Genomic DNA, 13740 nt, shown 5'->3' with positions numbered 1-13740 from the left:
GATTGTGAATGGCAAAGAGAACCACCGTCGTCACCAGAACGTGGAGGAACTCCCTCAAGCTTCGAGCGAGTGACACGGAAAAAAAGGAACGAATGTGGCAAGCAACTTCTGTTTGCAAGAAGTTACTGTTTACGTAGAGAACAAGGGAGATAGGATGAAGGTGATGACAGTGTTTTTCTGGAATGGAGGGTTGAAGGACTGATGAGATCGCCCGTGGTAGTGCTGCCACTGCAAACGTTGTCCGGCTGTTTGGACTGTCTGGACTCCCGGGTCTACCCCGTATTGGGCCCGGAACACCAAAATTACCTAGGCCGGAGTCCGTCCTTAACGCCTCCATACTCGATGACTAGCTTACTCGTACGATCGCCGTACGATCCATCTTGTTACAAGCTGCGCCTACGGTGTCACGAGTGGGTGGCCCCGCGGCCATCGGCAGAAAAAGTTAAAGAGTGATGAACTAGGTGATCGTCTCTACCTAGACTCGGGCCAAGCCTAGTCCCTGCGCAAAAGGCAGATATGGCTACTCCATATCTACGCGGTAGACCCCCTCCAAATCAAATAGTGAAAACTTTCTGCCGATCCAGCAGGACGACCAGCGGAGGGAGGACGATGGATCTCCTCCTCAGCATGCCCTTCCGCTCACGCTCCAGCAACTGTTTTGTTGACGGCGGCCTTGTTTGTTGCCTTCTGGTTCTGTGGCAAGAACCGAGCGAATCATGGCGGGCAATTGGGCCGAGGGCCTTCTGGAATCTCCCAGCCACCAATGACGGACTCAACGCGGGTTGCGGATCCTCGAGGTTCTGAGACGCTGTCCTATATTTGGCGTGGCCATCACTGGTCCTGAGGCGATAGCCTTCCGGCATCCGTGGTAAGCTGGCCACTAGCCCTGCATCTAGCTGCTCCAGTTCCCGACCCAACCAGAGCAGACTAATTACTCCGTCTAGAAAACGGACGACGTACTATCTCGGGCTATTATTGCCAGTCACGATAATAATGCACGATTTTCCCACAGTAGATAGCCACGCTTGACGGCCAGGATCATCCCCATCATCATGCTCTCATGTCGACCGTCTCATCACCACCCAATTCCCTATGTGTCAACTATTAGCAGACTCTCTGATAAGAACTCGATGATCACGCAGAGATGCGTTCCACTGAGGTTCCGCGGTTCTACGACCAAGGGTTTCAGTCTGCCACCTTGTTTTAAATCGATCCACTCCTCCCAAACACCATCCATAGAAACTCAATTGGCAAGAAACTCGAAGATTCCAAGTTGCAATTCTCGAGAGTCGAGACAGAGTCGATAAAGGTGCAAACCCTCCATTCCACGGTACCGTGCCAGGATCGCTTTGCCTACAAGGGCCAACATGATACCCCGACTGTGATCCGTACACAGTACAAAATACGGAGTGGATTTTACTTACTGCAGAGTACCTAATGGTAAACCCACCTCTTCTCATGGCTAGTGTGCGATCTACCGAGCACCTAAGGCTGCTATCTTAGTCGGCAATCTCGTGCTGTGGAAACTCGGTGCCTCAGCGTAACGTCTGTGCTTAATGAGTCGGACCTGTGGACAGTGGATACGGTCATATGTAATGTCAGTTGCTCTTCTGTCTTACCTGGGGTAGGGCAGCGATCTGTCATGGGCGGTTATGCATGCGGAGCCAGTGCTGAGAGCATGCCATTGTGGGCTGCAGAATTCTCGAGGCAGCATTGGGCCAGTCTCAGAGTGGCAGGTGAAGGCATCTGACATCTTCACCGCACTGGTCCGGAGAACGGTGCAGAGAATCCCCCGCCAACACGCTCGCTGAGCAAGGGGTTCGCAGTGTGTTTGCGAAAATAGATCGAGCCGGAGGCGCTAGAAGACCGCCGACATGCTGTAGCTGTACCGTACAGTGCTCATACCGCGTAAAGACATCGTATCGATACCATGCTTACCGAGTAGCCACGGGCCGCAGCCCACCCAGCTTTGGCCTGGAGCTTTCCGATGCCGTGCGTAGCTGGAGACTCTGGAGGTCCGTCTCGCCCTCCACTGATCACCCTCCGTATCATACGGTACTCAAACCCCGATGCCTCAGTGCTGTGAGTTGGGTCTTGTCTCTCTTCTGTTCGAATCGCTTCACCATCAACCGCGGACTGGGCGACAGTCGACGACCTCGCTGCAGATACCATCTTTTTTCGTATTGTTGCATCTTCAGTTCGCATCGTTGCGTCCCTGTCGACGCATCCCATCGCTTCGCGCTTCGTTTCCACGCTCCAGCGACAGCTGTCCCCATTCACCTTTCACGCTGTCCTGCCGGTCGCACTGAACTGCGGCATTCGCGTCCTCTTGTACCTTGTTGGATAATTTTACCATCTTCTCACATTCGCTACCTGAGAATGTCCTTGGTCCCCCGTTGTTGCTAGGCGGTTCATGCAGTTCGTGGAATTTCTAGCATTCCATTCCTCATAGCTACAGGACTACGTTCTCGCCGCCTGCGGTCTTGCTTTCCGGCGCTTTTAGGACATAGCCCTTGGTCATCCACATTGTGTGAAGGGCATCGTCTGCAACAGGTTCATATTATCGCCTGTTCGACCTAAGTGTCGACCCTTCGGCACGTAGGCAAAGATGGCCATGCACACGATGTCAGGGAGTAACCACTCCCATACTCAGTCGTCGTTGCCATCATTGCCAGCACATCTGCAGTCAGACACACACTTGACGGGGCACCTAGCTAGCAGGTACAGTGTCATCTCATCTCTAGCAGCGTTTCTTGTAGAGATTGCTAATTCCACTGTCCTCTCCAGATTCCATGTCTCCTTACCCGTCTCCCGTCTCTCGTCCCAGGCTTTAATATGTCTAAATACATTTACATCTTCCATGAAGGGCCCGGATGGTGGGAAGGAGGGCAGTGCTATGGGTGAGGCAGAGGACCTAGCAAGGCGTGCATGGACCCGTCTGGGTGCGAGGGGAGAAAACCAAGCAATTGTATTCCTGTGAGTGAATTGGAACGAGCACGGTTTTGCACAACATTATTCACGAGGTACTAGTTGCTGACTGCGTAAAACAGGGGAGAATCGGGCTCGGGAAAGACAACAATTCGCTCACATCTATTGTCCTCCTTTCTGTCGTTCTCTTCAACGCCGTTGTCCAATAAACTCTCGTTCGCTGCCTTCGTTTTTGACACGCTAACAACTACAAAATCCGTTACAACACCTACTGCGTCGAAGGCTGGTCTTTTCTTTGAATTGCAATATGATGCATCGTCCTCCGTGAACCCCACGTTGATCGGAGGTAAAATCATAGACCATAGATTGGAGAGGAGCAGAATTGCCTCTGTACCCACGGGAGAGCGGAGTTTCCACGTCCTGTACTATCTCCTTGCTGGAACCAGTGCTGCTGAGAAGTCTCACTTAGGCTTCGATTCTCCGATCAACATACAGACTGGAGGCGCTGGTAATCGGTCATCGGTAAGCCACAAGAGATGGAGGTATTTGGGCCATCCAACCCAAATGAAAGTGGGTATCAACGATGCGGAGGGCTTTCAGCACTTCAAGACTGCGCTGAGAAAGTTGGAGTTCCCTCGAAGCGAGATTGCCGAAATCTGCCAGATTCTTGCCAGCATCCTCCATATCGGGCAACTTGAGTTTACTACTGGACAAGCCACAACCACAAAAGCTGAGGAAAGCGGTGGTTACTCTCACGAGGGCGGCGAGACCGTGACTATTGTAAAGAACAAGGACGTTCTCTCAATTGTCGCTGCTTTCTTGGGCCTGAGTACCGAAGATCTCGAAGCCAGCTTTGGTTATAGGACAAAGACGATTCATCGCGAGCGCGTTACAGTCATGCTCGACCCTAAGGGAGCACGACAAAATGCCGATGAGCTCGCTCGCACTCTCTACTCTCTCTTGGTTGCCTACGTCATTGAGAACGTCAACCAGAGAATCTGTGCGGCAGAGGACAGTGTTGCAAACACTATCTCTATCGTCGATTTCCCTGGTTTTGCCCAGGCTTCCTCCACCGGGTCAACCTTGGACCAGCTCCTCAATAATGCCGCGACCGAGTCTTTGTACAACTATTGCTTACAGAGCTTCTTCGACCGCAAGGCGGATATGCTGGAACGTGAGGAAGTTGCTGTTCCTGCAACCAGCTACTTTGATAATACAGATGCCGTACGAGGCCTTCTCAAACACGGAAACGGCCTTCTGAGCATCCTGGATGATCAAACGAGACGTGGAAGGACAGACTTCCAGCTCCTTGAGAGTCTAAGGAAGCGGTTCGAAAACAAAAATCCTGCCATAGTTGTTGGAAGCAGCACCACCGTTATGCCAGGAAGCAACTTCTCCTCTCAGAGTACCTCTGCGGCGTTCACTGTAAAGCACTTCGCAGGTGAAGTTGACTATCCCGTCAATGGACTCGTCGAAGAAAACGGGGATGTTATCTCCGGTGACCTCATGAACCTTATCAATTCCACAAAGAGTGACTTCGTGCGAGAGCTCTTCGGACAGGAGGCGCTGCAGAAAGTTACACATCCCAAGGAGAAAACTGCGATTATGCAGGCTCACCTTAGCTCGAAGCCGATGAGGATGCCTAGTATGGCTAGACGAAAAGCCGGTCCACCTTCTAGATTTGCTTCTCTTGGAACCCGAGGCGGCAGTGAGGACACGGTTGAGTTCGATAGCCAGGCAGGAAGCTCGACGAAGGAAAGTTCGGGAAGAAAGAAGAGCAATATGTTGGTCGGCCCCGACCAAGGCGCAGCTGGCCAATTCCTTTCGTCCCTCGAGATCATCAACAAGTGTCTGACCTCGCCCAACTTGAACCCATATTTCGTCTTCTGCTTGAAGCCCAATGACCGGCGCATTGCAAACCAATTTGACAGCAAATGTGTCCGCACGCAGGTGCAGACGTTTGGCATTGCTGAAATCAGCCAGAGACTACGAAATGCAGACTTCAGTGTTTTCCTGCCCTTTGCCGAGTTCCTCGGACTGGCCGAAGTGGAGACCGTCATTGTGGGCAGTGACAAAGAAAAAGCAGAGGCCGTCCTGGGTGAGCGGAAATGGCCTGGTAATGAGGCAAGGGTGGGCAGCACCGGTGTGTTCCTAAGTGAACGATGCTGGGCGGACCTCGCCAAAGTCGGAGAGCGCGTTGTTCCCGTCTACTCCGGTAGCGGTATGGATGATGGTGGGTATGCCATGCGCAATCCCACATACGCGGACTCTAAGGTCCGACTTCTCAATCCATCCGATCATTCTCCTACCGGCGCCTATATCTACGGCGACGAAACAAAGCAGGGGTACTTTGGCAGTCGTGAGCTGGACGGACGCTCTGATGCAGGAGCATCCGCATTCAACTCCGGTGACATGTTCCAAAACCTTGAGACCAGAGAGCAGATGGCTGAAAAGAGCAATGAACGGAAAATGGAAGAAGTTGATGATGTCGTTGTTTCAGGCAGTCGCAAGCGCTGGCTGGCAATTGTCTACCTGCTGACCTTCTATATCCCCGACTTCATGATCAAATGGTTCAATGGAATGAAGAGAAAAGATATCCGAGTGGCATGGCGCGAAAAGTTCGCCATTAACCTGATCATCTGGATCAGCTGTGGAATCGCTGTTTTCTTCATCATTGGCTTCCCTAATCTGATTTGTCCCAAGCAACATGTCTACTCGGCTGCTGAATTGTCCTCGCACGACGGGAAGAACGGACACGATTCTTATATTGCCATCCGCGGTCTTGTCTTTGATCTGGGAGCGTTCATGCCTGCACACTATCCAAACATTGTACCGCAATCGCAGCTGAAGAAGTACGCCGGTATCGATGCGACCGATCTTTTCCCGGTTCAAGTGTCTGCTCTGTGTAGAGGAACGGATGGGAACCTTGATCCCAGTGTGCTGCTTGACTATACACCAACAAACATCTCCGGTTCTGCAACCGTTATTAGCAGCGGAGATGTCAATGCGAAGTATCACGATTTTCGATACTTCACCAATGACTCGCGGCCCGATTGGTTCTATGAGCAAATGCAGATGCTTAGAGCCAACTACATGAAAGGATACATCGGTTATAGTCCAGAATACCTGCAGTCTCTGGCCCAAAAGCAACAGTACATTGCGAGCATCAACGGTCGGGTCTATGATTTCACTAAATACATCGCAGGAGGGCGGCGAACGATGGCTCCTCCTGGCAAAACCGTTCCCAAGGATGTCAATGTCAATTTCATGGACCAGCTTGTCGTCGACCTATTCCAACAACGAGCGGGCGGCGACGTGACGAAGTATTGGGAAAATCTCCGTTTAGATCCCGCAGTGCGCAAACGGATGCAGCAATGCATGGATAATTTATTCTTCGTCGGCAAAGTGGATACTCGAAACTCGGCGCAATGTCTTTTCGCACGATACTTTATTCTCTCAATCTCGATTCTTCTGTGTACGATCATTGGATTCAAGTTTCTTGCTGCCTTGCAGTTTGGTAGGAAGAATCTGCCTGAGAATCTGGACAAATTCATTATCTGCCAAGTCCCAGCCTACACTGAAGACGAAGAGTCCCTCCGCCGTGCCATTGATTCGATGGCGCGAATGAGATATGATGACAAGCGCAAACTTCTTGTCGTCATATGCGATGGAATGATTATCGGTCAAGGCAACGATCGCCCTACACCGAGAATCGTCTTGGATATTTTGGGTGTTCCAGAAACTGTCGATCCCGAACCGCTCAGCTTTGAGTCTCTCGGCGAAGGCATGAAACAGCACAACATGGCCAAGGTATACTCGGGACTCTATGAAGTTCAAGGCCACATTGTACCATTCCTGGTGGTTGTCAAGGTTGGAAAGCCTTCGGAAGTATCTCGTCCTGGAAACCGTGGAAAGCGAGACTCCCAGATGGTCCTGATGCGTTTCCTGAACCGCGTTCACTACAACCTTCCTATGAGCCCTATGGAACTCGAGATGTATCACCAGATACGGAACATTATCGGCGTTAATCCAGCATTCTATGAGTTTATTTTACAGGTAGATGCCGATACGGTCGTCGCCCAGGACTCCGCCACCCGCTTTGTCGCAGCTTTCCTTTCCGATACCCGTCTCATCGGTCTTTGTGGCGAAACTGCCTTGACGAACGCCAAATCATCTGCGGTGACAATGATACAAGTGTACGAGTACTACATCTCTCACAATCTGACAAAGGCCTTCGAAAGTCTGTTCGGATCAGTCACTTGTTTACCCGGATGTTTCAGTATGTACAGAATCCGTTCTGCTGAAAGTGGGAAACCGTTGTTCGTGAGCAAGGAAGTCGTGGAAGCCTACTCGGAAATTAGAGTCGACACCCTTCATATGAAGAACCTGCTTCATTTGGGTGAAGATCGATATCTGACGACTCTTCTGCTGAAGCATCACCCCAAGTTCAAGACCAAGTACATCTTCAACGCTCACGCCTGGACAATCGCGCCGGACAGCTGGAAGATTTTCCTATCGCAGCGTCGGAGATGGATCAACTCCACTGTCCACAATCTTATTGAACTCATCCCACTTCAGCAACTCTGTGGTTTCTGTTGTTTCAGTATGAGGTTCATTGTTTTCGTAGACCTTCTGAGTACGGTTATTCAGCCTGTGACGGTGGCCTATATCGTTTACCTGATCGTCTGGCTTGTGCTCGATAGTTCGCTCATTCCTGTCACGGCCTTTGTTCTTCTCGGCGCTATTTATGGTTTGCAGGCAATTATCTTCATCCTTCGTCGCAAGTGGGAGATGGTTGGCTGGATGATTATTTACATCATCGCAACGCCTGTTTTCTCCCTTGCCCTTCCCCTTTACGCGTTCTGGCACATGGACGACTTCTCCTGGGGTAACACTCGAGTGGTCACTGGTGAGAAAGGACGGAAGATTGTCATCTCTGACGAAGGCAAATTCGACCCTTCATGCATTCCAAAAAAGAAGTGGGAAGAGTATCAGATGGAGCTCTGGGAGGCGCAGACCTCGCGGGACGACCGCTCAGAGGTCTCTGGATTCTCATACGCCACCAAATCGTACCACCCAGCGCAGTCGGAATATGGGTTCGCCGGCTCTCGCCCAATGTCCCAGCTTGAAGTGCCTCGCTATGGATCCCGTATGTCGTTCGCTCCTTCGGAGATGATGGGTCGCAACATGGAAATGGAGATGGATGACCTTGCTGGCCTACCAAGCGACGACGCTCTTCTGGCTGAGATCCGTGATATCCTCAAGACTGCAGACCTGATGACTGTTACGAAGAAGAGTATCAAGCAGGAGCTTGAGAGACGGTTCGGTGTCAACCTGGACGCCAAGAGACCGTACATTAATTCAGGTAAGCTTTTGCGCAGAAAGATGGAGACTTTATTGGCCTGGACTGTTGCTAACTTTAGACTGTTACAGCTACGGAAGCGGTCCTCTCCGGTCAGCTCTGATTTATCAGTCACCCCAGCCTAGCGGCTGCGTCTCGATTTCTTGAAATTACCGCAAATCTGCGAGCTTGTTCAGGCCATCGAGGCATTATCTCGCTTATCTTAATGTGCCTATAGCCTACACCATTTGAACTGAACAAAAATCATGATCATCATGTCCTTGCCTTGATAATAAGCCTTGTACAGACCCGATCCTTCCACATTGTCGTTAATATGGAACTAGTTAACACAAAACATGGGATGGCAAATTCGAAGTACGAAAAGGAAGTCCCTTTTGAGCATCTGGATGATTGATATCTGTCATCGACCCGGTCAATCTTCTCTTAATCGCTGCATCACATTATCTCCGTCATCACTTTCTCTTCTGTTATATGGTCTCAAACCGCTGTCTGTCTGATATGCGATGACTCGACTCCCGCTCCCTTACTGCTTATTATCTATTCCCTACCACCTCCGGGTACTTGCTAGTCTTTATTCATGCAATTGGTTTGATAGGAAGGGAGTTTTGGATTATTTTTTCTTTTCTCGTATCTTTTTTGCTGGCGCATTTTTTGGATAGCGGGTTATGGATTTGATTTGATCGCATTGAAACATTGTCTTATCTAGTGGCCCCTTAATTTGTTGCATGGCCCACTCAAACCAGAGACACAGGCAGAGAGCGTGTTCCCTCGATCAGCCTAGCTCGACTACAAGTATCTAGGATAGATATAAATACTTAATTTTACTCGATGCAATCGGATCTTTTTCTCTAGACCTTATTATCTGGCTTATATATATCATAGTAAGACAGGTAAAAACGGTTTTCCCGGGTCAACTTTTTTAATTAAAGAGTTACTGCAGCTTGTTCTGCTCGGGCGTTGGCCATGTTGTTCCATGACTAGGTACCTAAGGTAATCCAGTCGTGAATTCGAGGTCTTCCACATCAACTCGGTGGGTGGTGCCTTCCTAATTTGATCCATTCGGAGTTTTCTATGTTTGTTCCAAAAGGTGACAAGGTACCTAGGTAGGTACCTGGTATCATCAGCAGGAGCAGCAGCAGCAGCAGTAGTATTGATACCTAACCAAGAAAGTCTGTCTACTGATGACTTTTCGACCGTCGGTGTCCACTGGGGTTGACTTGGCATACCGAGGTATCCAACAGGTAACTACAGTTGTAAAATCATAAGTCTACAAAAAAAAGCACTGAAAGAAAGAGGGAAAAAAGAGTTCACCAAGATCCAAGTATCTCTATCTGTCATATTTCTTTTCTTCTTTGTCACATTTGTCTAGTAGCCCTTTCACTTGCGTCATTTGCATTGCGTTGAGTTCGTTAAACAACGGCAAGGTCCTTGCTCAAGATCGATGGAGAGGATCAAGTCAATCAGTTCATGCGGAAAAAAAAAGGAAAAAACAGATCAACTTTCTTTCCTTGCCATCTCCAAATGTCTCTGAGGATATCGATACTCGTAATATATGGGGGATATATGAGAGAAAGATAAGATGATCCAAAAAGAATTGACAAGACAACAACAACAGCTGCCAATTTAGAACGCCGAGATATAAAAGGTGGCATTGGTGAAAGACAAAAAACAAACAGCAAAACCGGAACAAAGTACTTCGGAATTCCATCGTTTCCTTGGTATCATAACCTGCGTGTTTTAATAAAAAAAACCGGTCTTTCCCCAACCCCAAACGCAGTGTCCGCACACAACAACCATTTTCACACCCTACACACCATTCATAGCATAGGATAGGAGAAACATCTCGCATAACAAACTCGGGGATATAAAACGCCTGATAAACCACCAGATTTCTGAGGGAGCCAATCTTCCATTTCTCACCGTCGCTCCTATTTCATGTCTTTTATGCTTGCTTTCTGTGGTATCAAAAAATCGAAGAGAAAAACACACACACAACCGCTGGAAAAAAAAAGAAAAGAGCCCTGGGGTATATTGCTGCAAATTGAGATTTTCCATTTAACGTGGTGGCCCAATAGGGGCCGGGTATCCAGAAGTAGAATTGGAAGTGCTAGGACGACCGCTATCAAAAGAAGCGCGCGGGTCATGCTTGGGAGTCATGTCACCGGGCGCGGTACCGAATGGGAATTTAGTATCGAAGCGAGCTGGCCAGCCATTGCTGCTGCTGTGGCTGTGGGAACTTCCTATAACGTGGATATCCTCCTCGGGGAGGTTCACCCCGGAATCGTTCCATGGGTTGCGGTAGCCGCTGTCGCGGGATTCCATGGAGACGAGGGACGCTTTGGACGCATTGCTGGAGGCATGTTTAAAGAACGAACCTGGAGAGGCAGAGTGGTTCTTGCGGCCGATGAAAGACGAGAAAGAGGAGATGCTACCGGGCTTACGGAGCCGCTCAAAGATGGAACCCCGCTCGCTGGTCTCATCAGAGAAGTTTGGTCGAGTGGGCGAGTCGGTCACGATAGGGGCAGGAGCGTGTTGCAAGAGCTTGGAGTCAAAGAATGGCAGTGACTCTTCAAAAGAGTCGGACTTTGGGCGAGGAATGGCGCCTTTGACGGTGGTAGCATCGAGTCCATGCGCGACAAGTCGGGAGATCAGGAAATCGATAGCATCCTTGAGTCCTCCCGCGTTGTTCCGAGTATATCCGAGAACAAGTCGATCCTCAGGAAGGGAGGTAGGAGAAATGCCACCCTCCTCGGAGATTGGTAGGTCGACGTTGGTTTCCACAGTGGCGTCGACTTCATACTGTGCTTTCAGCTTGCCACGGACATCGCGGAGGAACTCAGGGGACTTGAAGAACTCGCGAAGTTCGGCAGAACTCTGGAATAGAAGCTCATGGCTCTCGGGTACCATTCCCAGGAATGCATCAACGCATTGAGGGACCTGGTACTCAGGACCAGAGATCGTAACAGCGTCGCTGGCCAGCTCCGTGCTAGGAAACTCGATCTTGCAGTTCCATTTCTTCTCAAGCTCTTCAATCTCGGGCATGCGGGCGAGGAGTTCACGGTGGTACAGACGGTTGATGAGGACAGTCTCAGAGACGTATTCCGCGTCAACCTTCTCGACCATATCCATTATTTCCTGCTTGACAAGGTCCAAACTCTGTGCATTGCGAGCAGGCGTCCGGCAGATGACGTTGTCGACCTTGATGTCGTCATCCTCCTTGCCAATACCACCGCGGTCCATAGCGTTGGAGAACTTGACGAAGACAGAGTACTTCTTCATGATGCGCTGGATGTGCTGACCACCAATTCCAATGATCCGCTTGTGGTACTGGTCAGGAACGTGGAATGAGATGGACGCCGGCATTTCTTGCTCGACAAGGTCGAGCCCATTCCTAGTTGCCTCGTATTGATTTCCGCAGACATCAATGTAGAAATTGTACTCGTTGAAACCATCGAAGATGATTTGCACGTTACCTGGAGAGAGAAGACATGTTAGTGTGCCGAAGGGCTCCATGGGATCGAATGCTACTCACTTTGGCCCATAATCTTGTTGATCTTGCCATTCTTCTTGCCGCTGACGAACTCTTTGTGCTCGTTGGCCAGCTCAATCTTGACCCGCATCTGGTAGGGGCTGCGCTTGACGAAGGGAATCTGGTGGATGACCATCATTGCCGCCTTTACAGCATCGTCGGATCCATTGATCGTGAATGTCAGATTCTCAAAGCTGACATCGGCTCCAGAGTTCGTGCAGATATCAGAGAGCATGGTTCGGACATCAGCTGGGGAGGGGGCGCGCATGCCAGTCTGAGGATCAGGCATTATAATCCACCATGAGGCACTGTAGAACTGACCAGCCTAAACGAAAAGAATCAGCATCAGTCATAGAACAAGGAGAGAGTCAAGTTCTGCATACCAGAGCCATGATCTCCCGGACGGTGCGTTCAACATGCAGAACCTCCGTTCCTTGGATGCGAACCAAACCCCGTTGGCTTCCAAGCTGCGGGAACAGAACGTAAGAACCGTTCGCTTCCATCACCTTGCGGACCTTGTCCAAGCGGTCGAGAAGGATATTGTCAATCTTGTTCGAGTTGACGATGACATCCTTGACATAGATCTTCACGCCCATGACCAGTTCACGCAGCTTCTGCTTAGCCCGGGCGATCTGTTCCTGACTTTCGCCGGTGATGTAGACCTCATCTTCGCTCCTACGGTTTGCTCCTGGCGGGGTATAGCCGAAAATACGAGGGAAGGGCGGCGGAAAGTATATAGCAGTGTTTGTTGCCGCCTCGATGAGCTTTATATTCTTGCGAGTCCGACCGCAGACCAGTGTATGCATTGTCAGTTCCAGCTTCATGGCGTCCACATGACGTTTGAGCTGTTGTACAGGTTAGCAACCAAAGAGTTCCCCAGGATGAATCCCATGTTGACATACGATCTGGTCGATCATGATGAGCAGTCTTGTCTTCGCATGCTCTGCACTCTCCATGTCTCCATAGATGGCCACCCGGAAGCGGTGATCCAGACCGCCGTCTGTCGCGTAGCCGTACGAGGAGACGATGGCGCTATCAGCATCGAGGATCTTGGGACTCAGGAGGAAAATATCAGCACCGGTGTACGCCGCGAGGGTATCCAGGTGTTCCAAGACACTCGTCCGGATGCCCTTTGTGGATTGATCCATGATGAGGTGCATATCAACGTCCACAGTAGCACACCGCTTTGATACAAGGTTAGTGGAGAAGAGCCTCAGGCGCGATAAGAGTACATACCAATGAGATCGGGGTCTCATTTAGGATCTTTGCTCTCATCTTGCGGACCGTATCCCCATCTCCGGTTATACAGACGTTGGTGACCAGGCCCTGTGGCCTCCTCTGTAACGAGGGGACAGCCTTGGGCTCTGACGACGTGACGGTGGCCTCAATCCTCCCTCCGCTGCTCTCACTGATATGTCTGCATAACCGTCGCAGGGCTTCGACATTGCTTGCATGGACCGGCAGCTTGTGGATCGGAGTGCCCTCGGGAGCGCCCTCTGGAAAGGTCCAGCGCTGGATCGCACCAGGGCTGGCGTGCAGGATATCCTCGGGATCGGGGCCGGCGAGATTTGACGAGAAGGGCACATTGAAGGAGAGATTGACGATGGGATCGATGCCGGTGGGAGGGGTCATGGGAGGAGCGCCGTGCGGGCGTCGTAGAGATTGTGAGGTGGCCATGTCCGTGTGAGGTCTGGACATGCCAAAGGCGGGAGTCATCCGCTCCCAGCCATGACGGGCCTGGCCCGTGAAGTTGGATATCTTGTGCATGGTGCCAGGGCGGGTTTGGATCTTTGTCCCCTGGAGCAAGTCGAGGGGAAAAAGAGAGACGGGGAAAAAAGAGAGGGAGAGGAGGCGGGAGGTGACGGGCGTCCTCCAAGCAAGAGTGGTGAGTGGTAGATCGGACGGTGGTCAGTCACAGCCG

General features: G+C 50.7%; 4 protein-coding genes across 4 annotated transcripts; 2 read left to right on the top strand and 2 right to left on the bottom strand.

The window, feature by feature from the left end:
• Window positions 1-554: 554 nt before the first annotated feature.
• VTN00DRAFT_6797 (uncharacterized protein) lies at window positions 555-2205 on the bottom strand (the record flags this gene model as incomplete). The annotated part of the gene is made up of 3 exons (XM_069433472.1): window positions 555-927; window positions 1620-1858; window positions 1939-2205. The coding sequence occupies 3 exons, from the start codon at window positions 2203-2205 to the stop codon at window positions 555-557; spliced, it is 879 nt and encodes a 292-aa protein (XP_069286851.1).
• Window positions 2206-2608: 403 nt separating this feature from the next.
• On the top strand, window positions 2609-8393 carry VTN00DRAFT_6796 (uncharacterized protein; the record flags this gene model as incomplete). The annotated part of the gene is made up of 4 exons (XM_069433471.1): window positions 2609-2721; window positions 2788-2976; window positions 3051-8293; window positions 8362-8393. 4 exons carry the CDS (start codon window positions 2609-2611, stop codon window positions 8391-8393), a joined length of 5577 nt encoding a protein of 1858 aa, XP_069286850.1.
• Window positions 8394-8625: 232 nt separating this feature from the next.
• VTN00DRAFT_6795 (uncharacterized protein) lies at window positions 8626-9090 on the top strand (the record flags this gene model as incomplete). Its single annotated transcript, XM_069433470.1, has 2 exons — window positions 8626-8777; window positions 8997-9090. 2 exons carry the CDS (start codon window positions 8626-8628, stop codon window positions 9088-9090), a joined length of 246 nt encoding a protein of 81 aa, XP_069286849.1.
• A 1255-nt stretch (window positions 9091-10345) lies between these two features.
• Window positions 10346-13586, bottom strand: VTN00DRAFT_6794 (uncharacterized protein; the record flags this gene model as incomplete). The annotated part of the gene is made up of 5 exons (XM_069433469.1): window positions 10346-11763; window positions 11823-12144; window positions 12203-12664; window positions 12722-13003; window positions 13056-13586. 5 exons carry the CDS (start codon window positions 13584-13586, stop codon window positions 10346-10348), a joined length of 3015 nt encoding a protein of 1004 aa, XP_069286848.1.
• Between the last annotated feature and the right edge of the window lie 154 nt (window positions 13587-13740).

Source organism: Thermoascus crustaceus (assembly GCF_041956765.1).
Source record: "Thermoascus crustaceus strain CBS 181.67 unplaced genomic scaffold VTN00scaffold_4, whole genome shotgun sequence".
In the NCBI taxonomy this organism is placed as follows: Eukaryota; Fungi; Ascomycota; class Eurotiomycetes; order Eurotiales; family Thermoascaceae; genus Thermoascus; species Thermoascus crustaceus.
The sequence above is the reverse complement of the archived record's forward strand: the minus strand, read 5'-3'. Positions and strand labels throughout refer to the sequence as shown.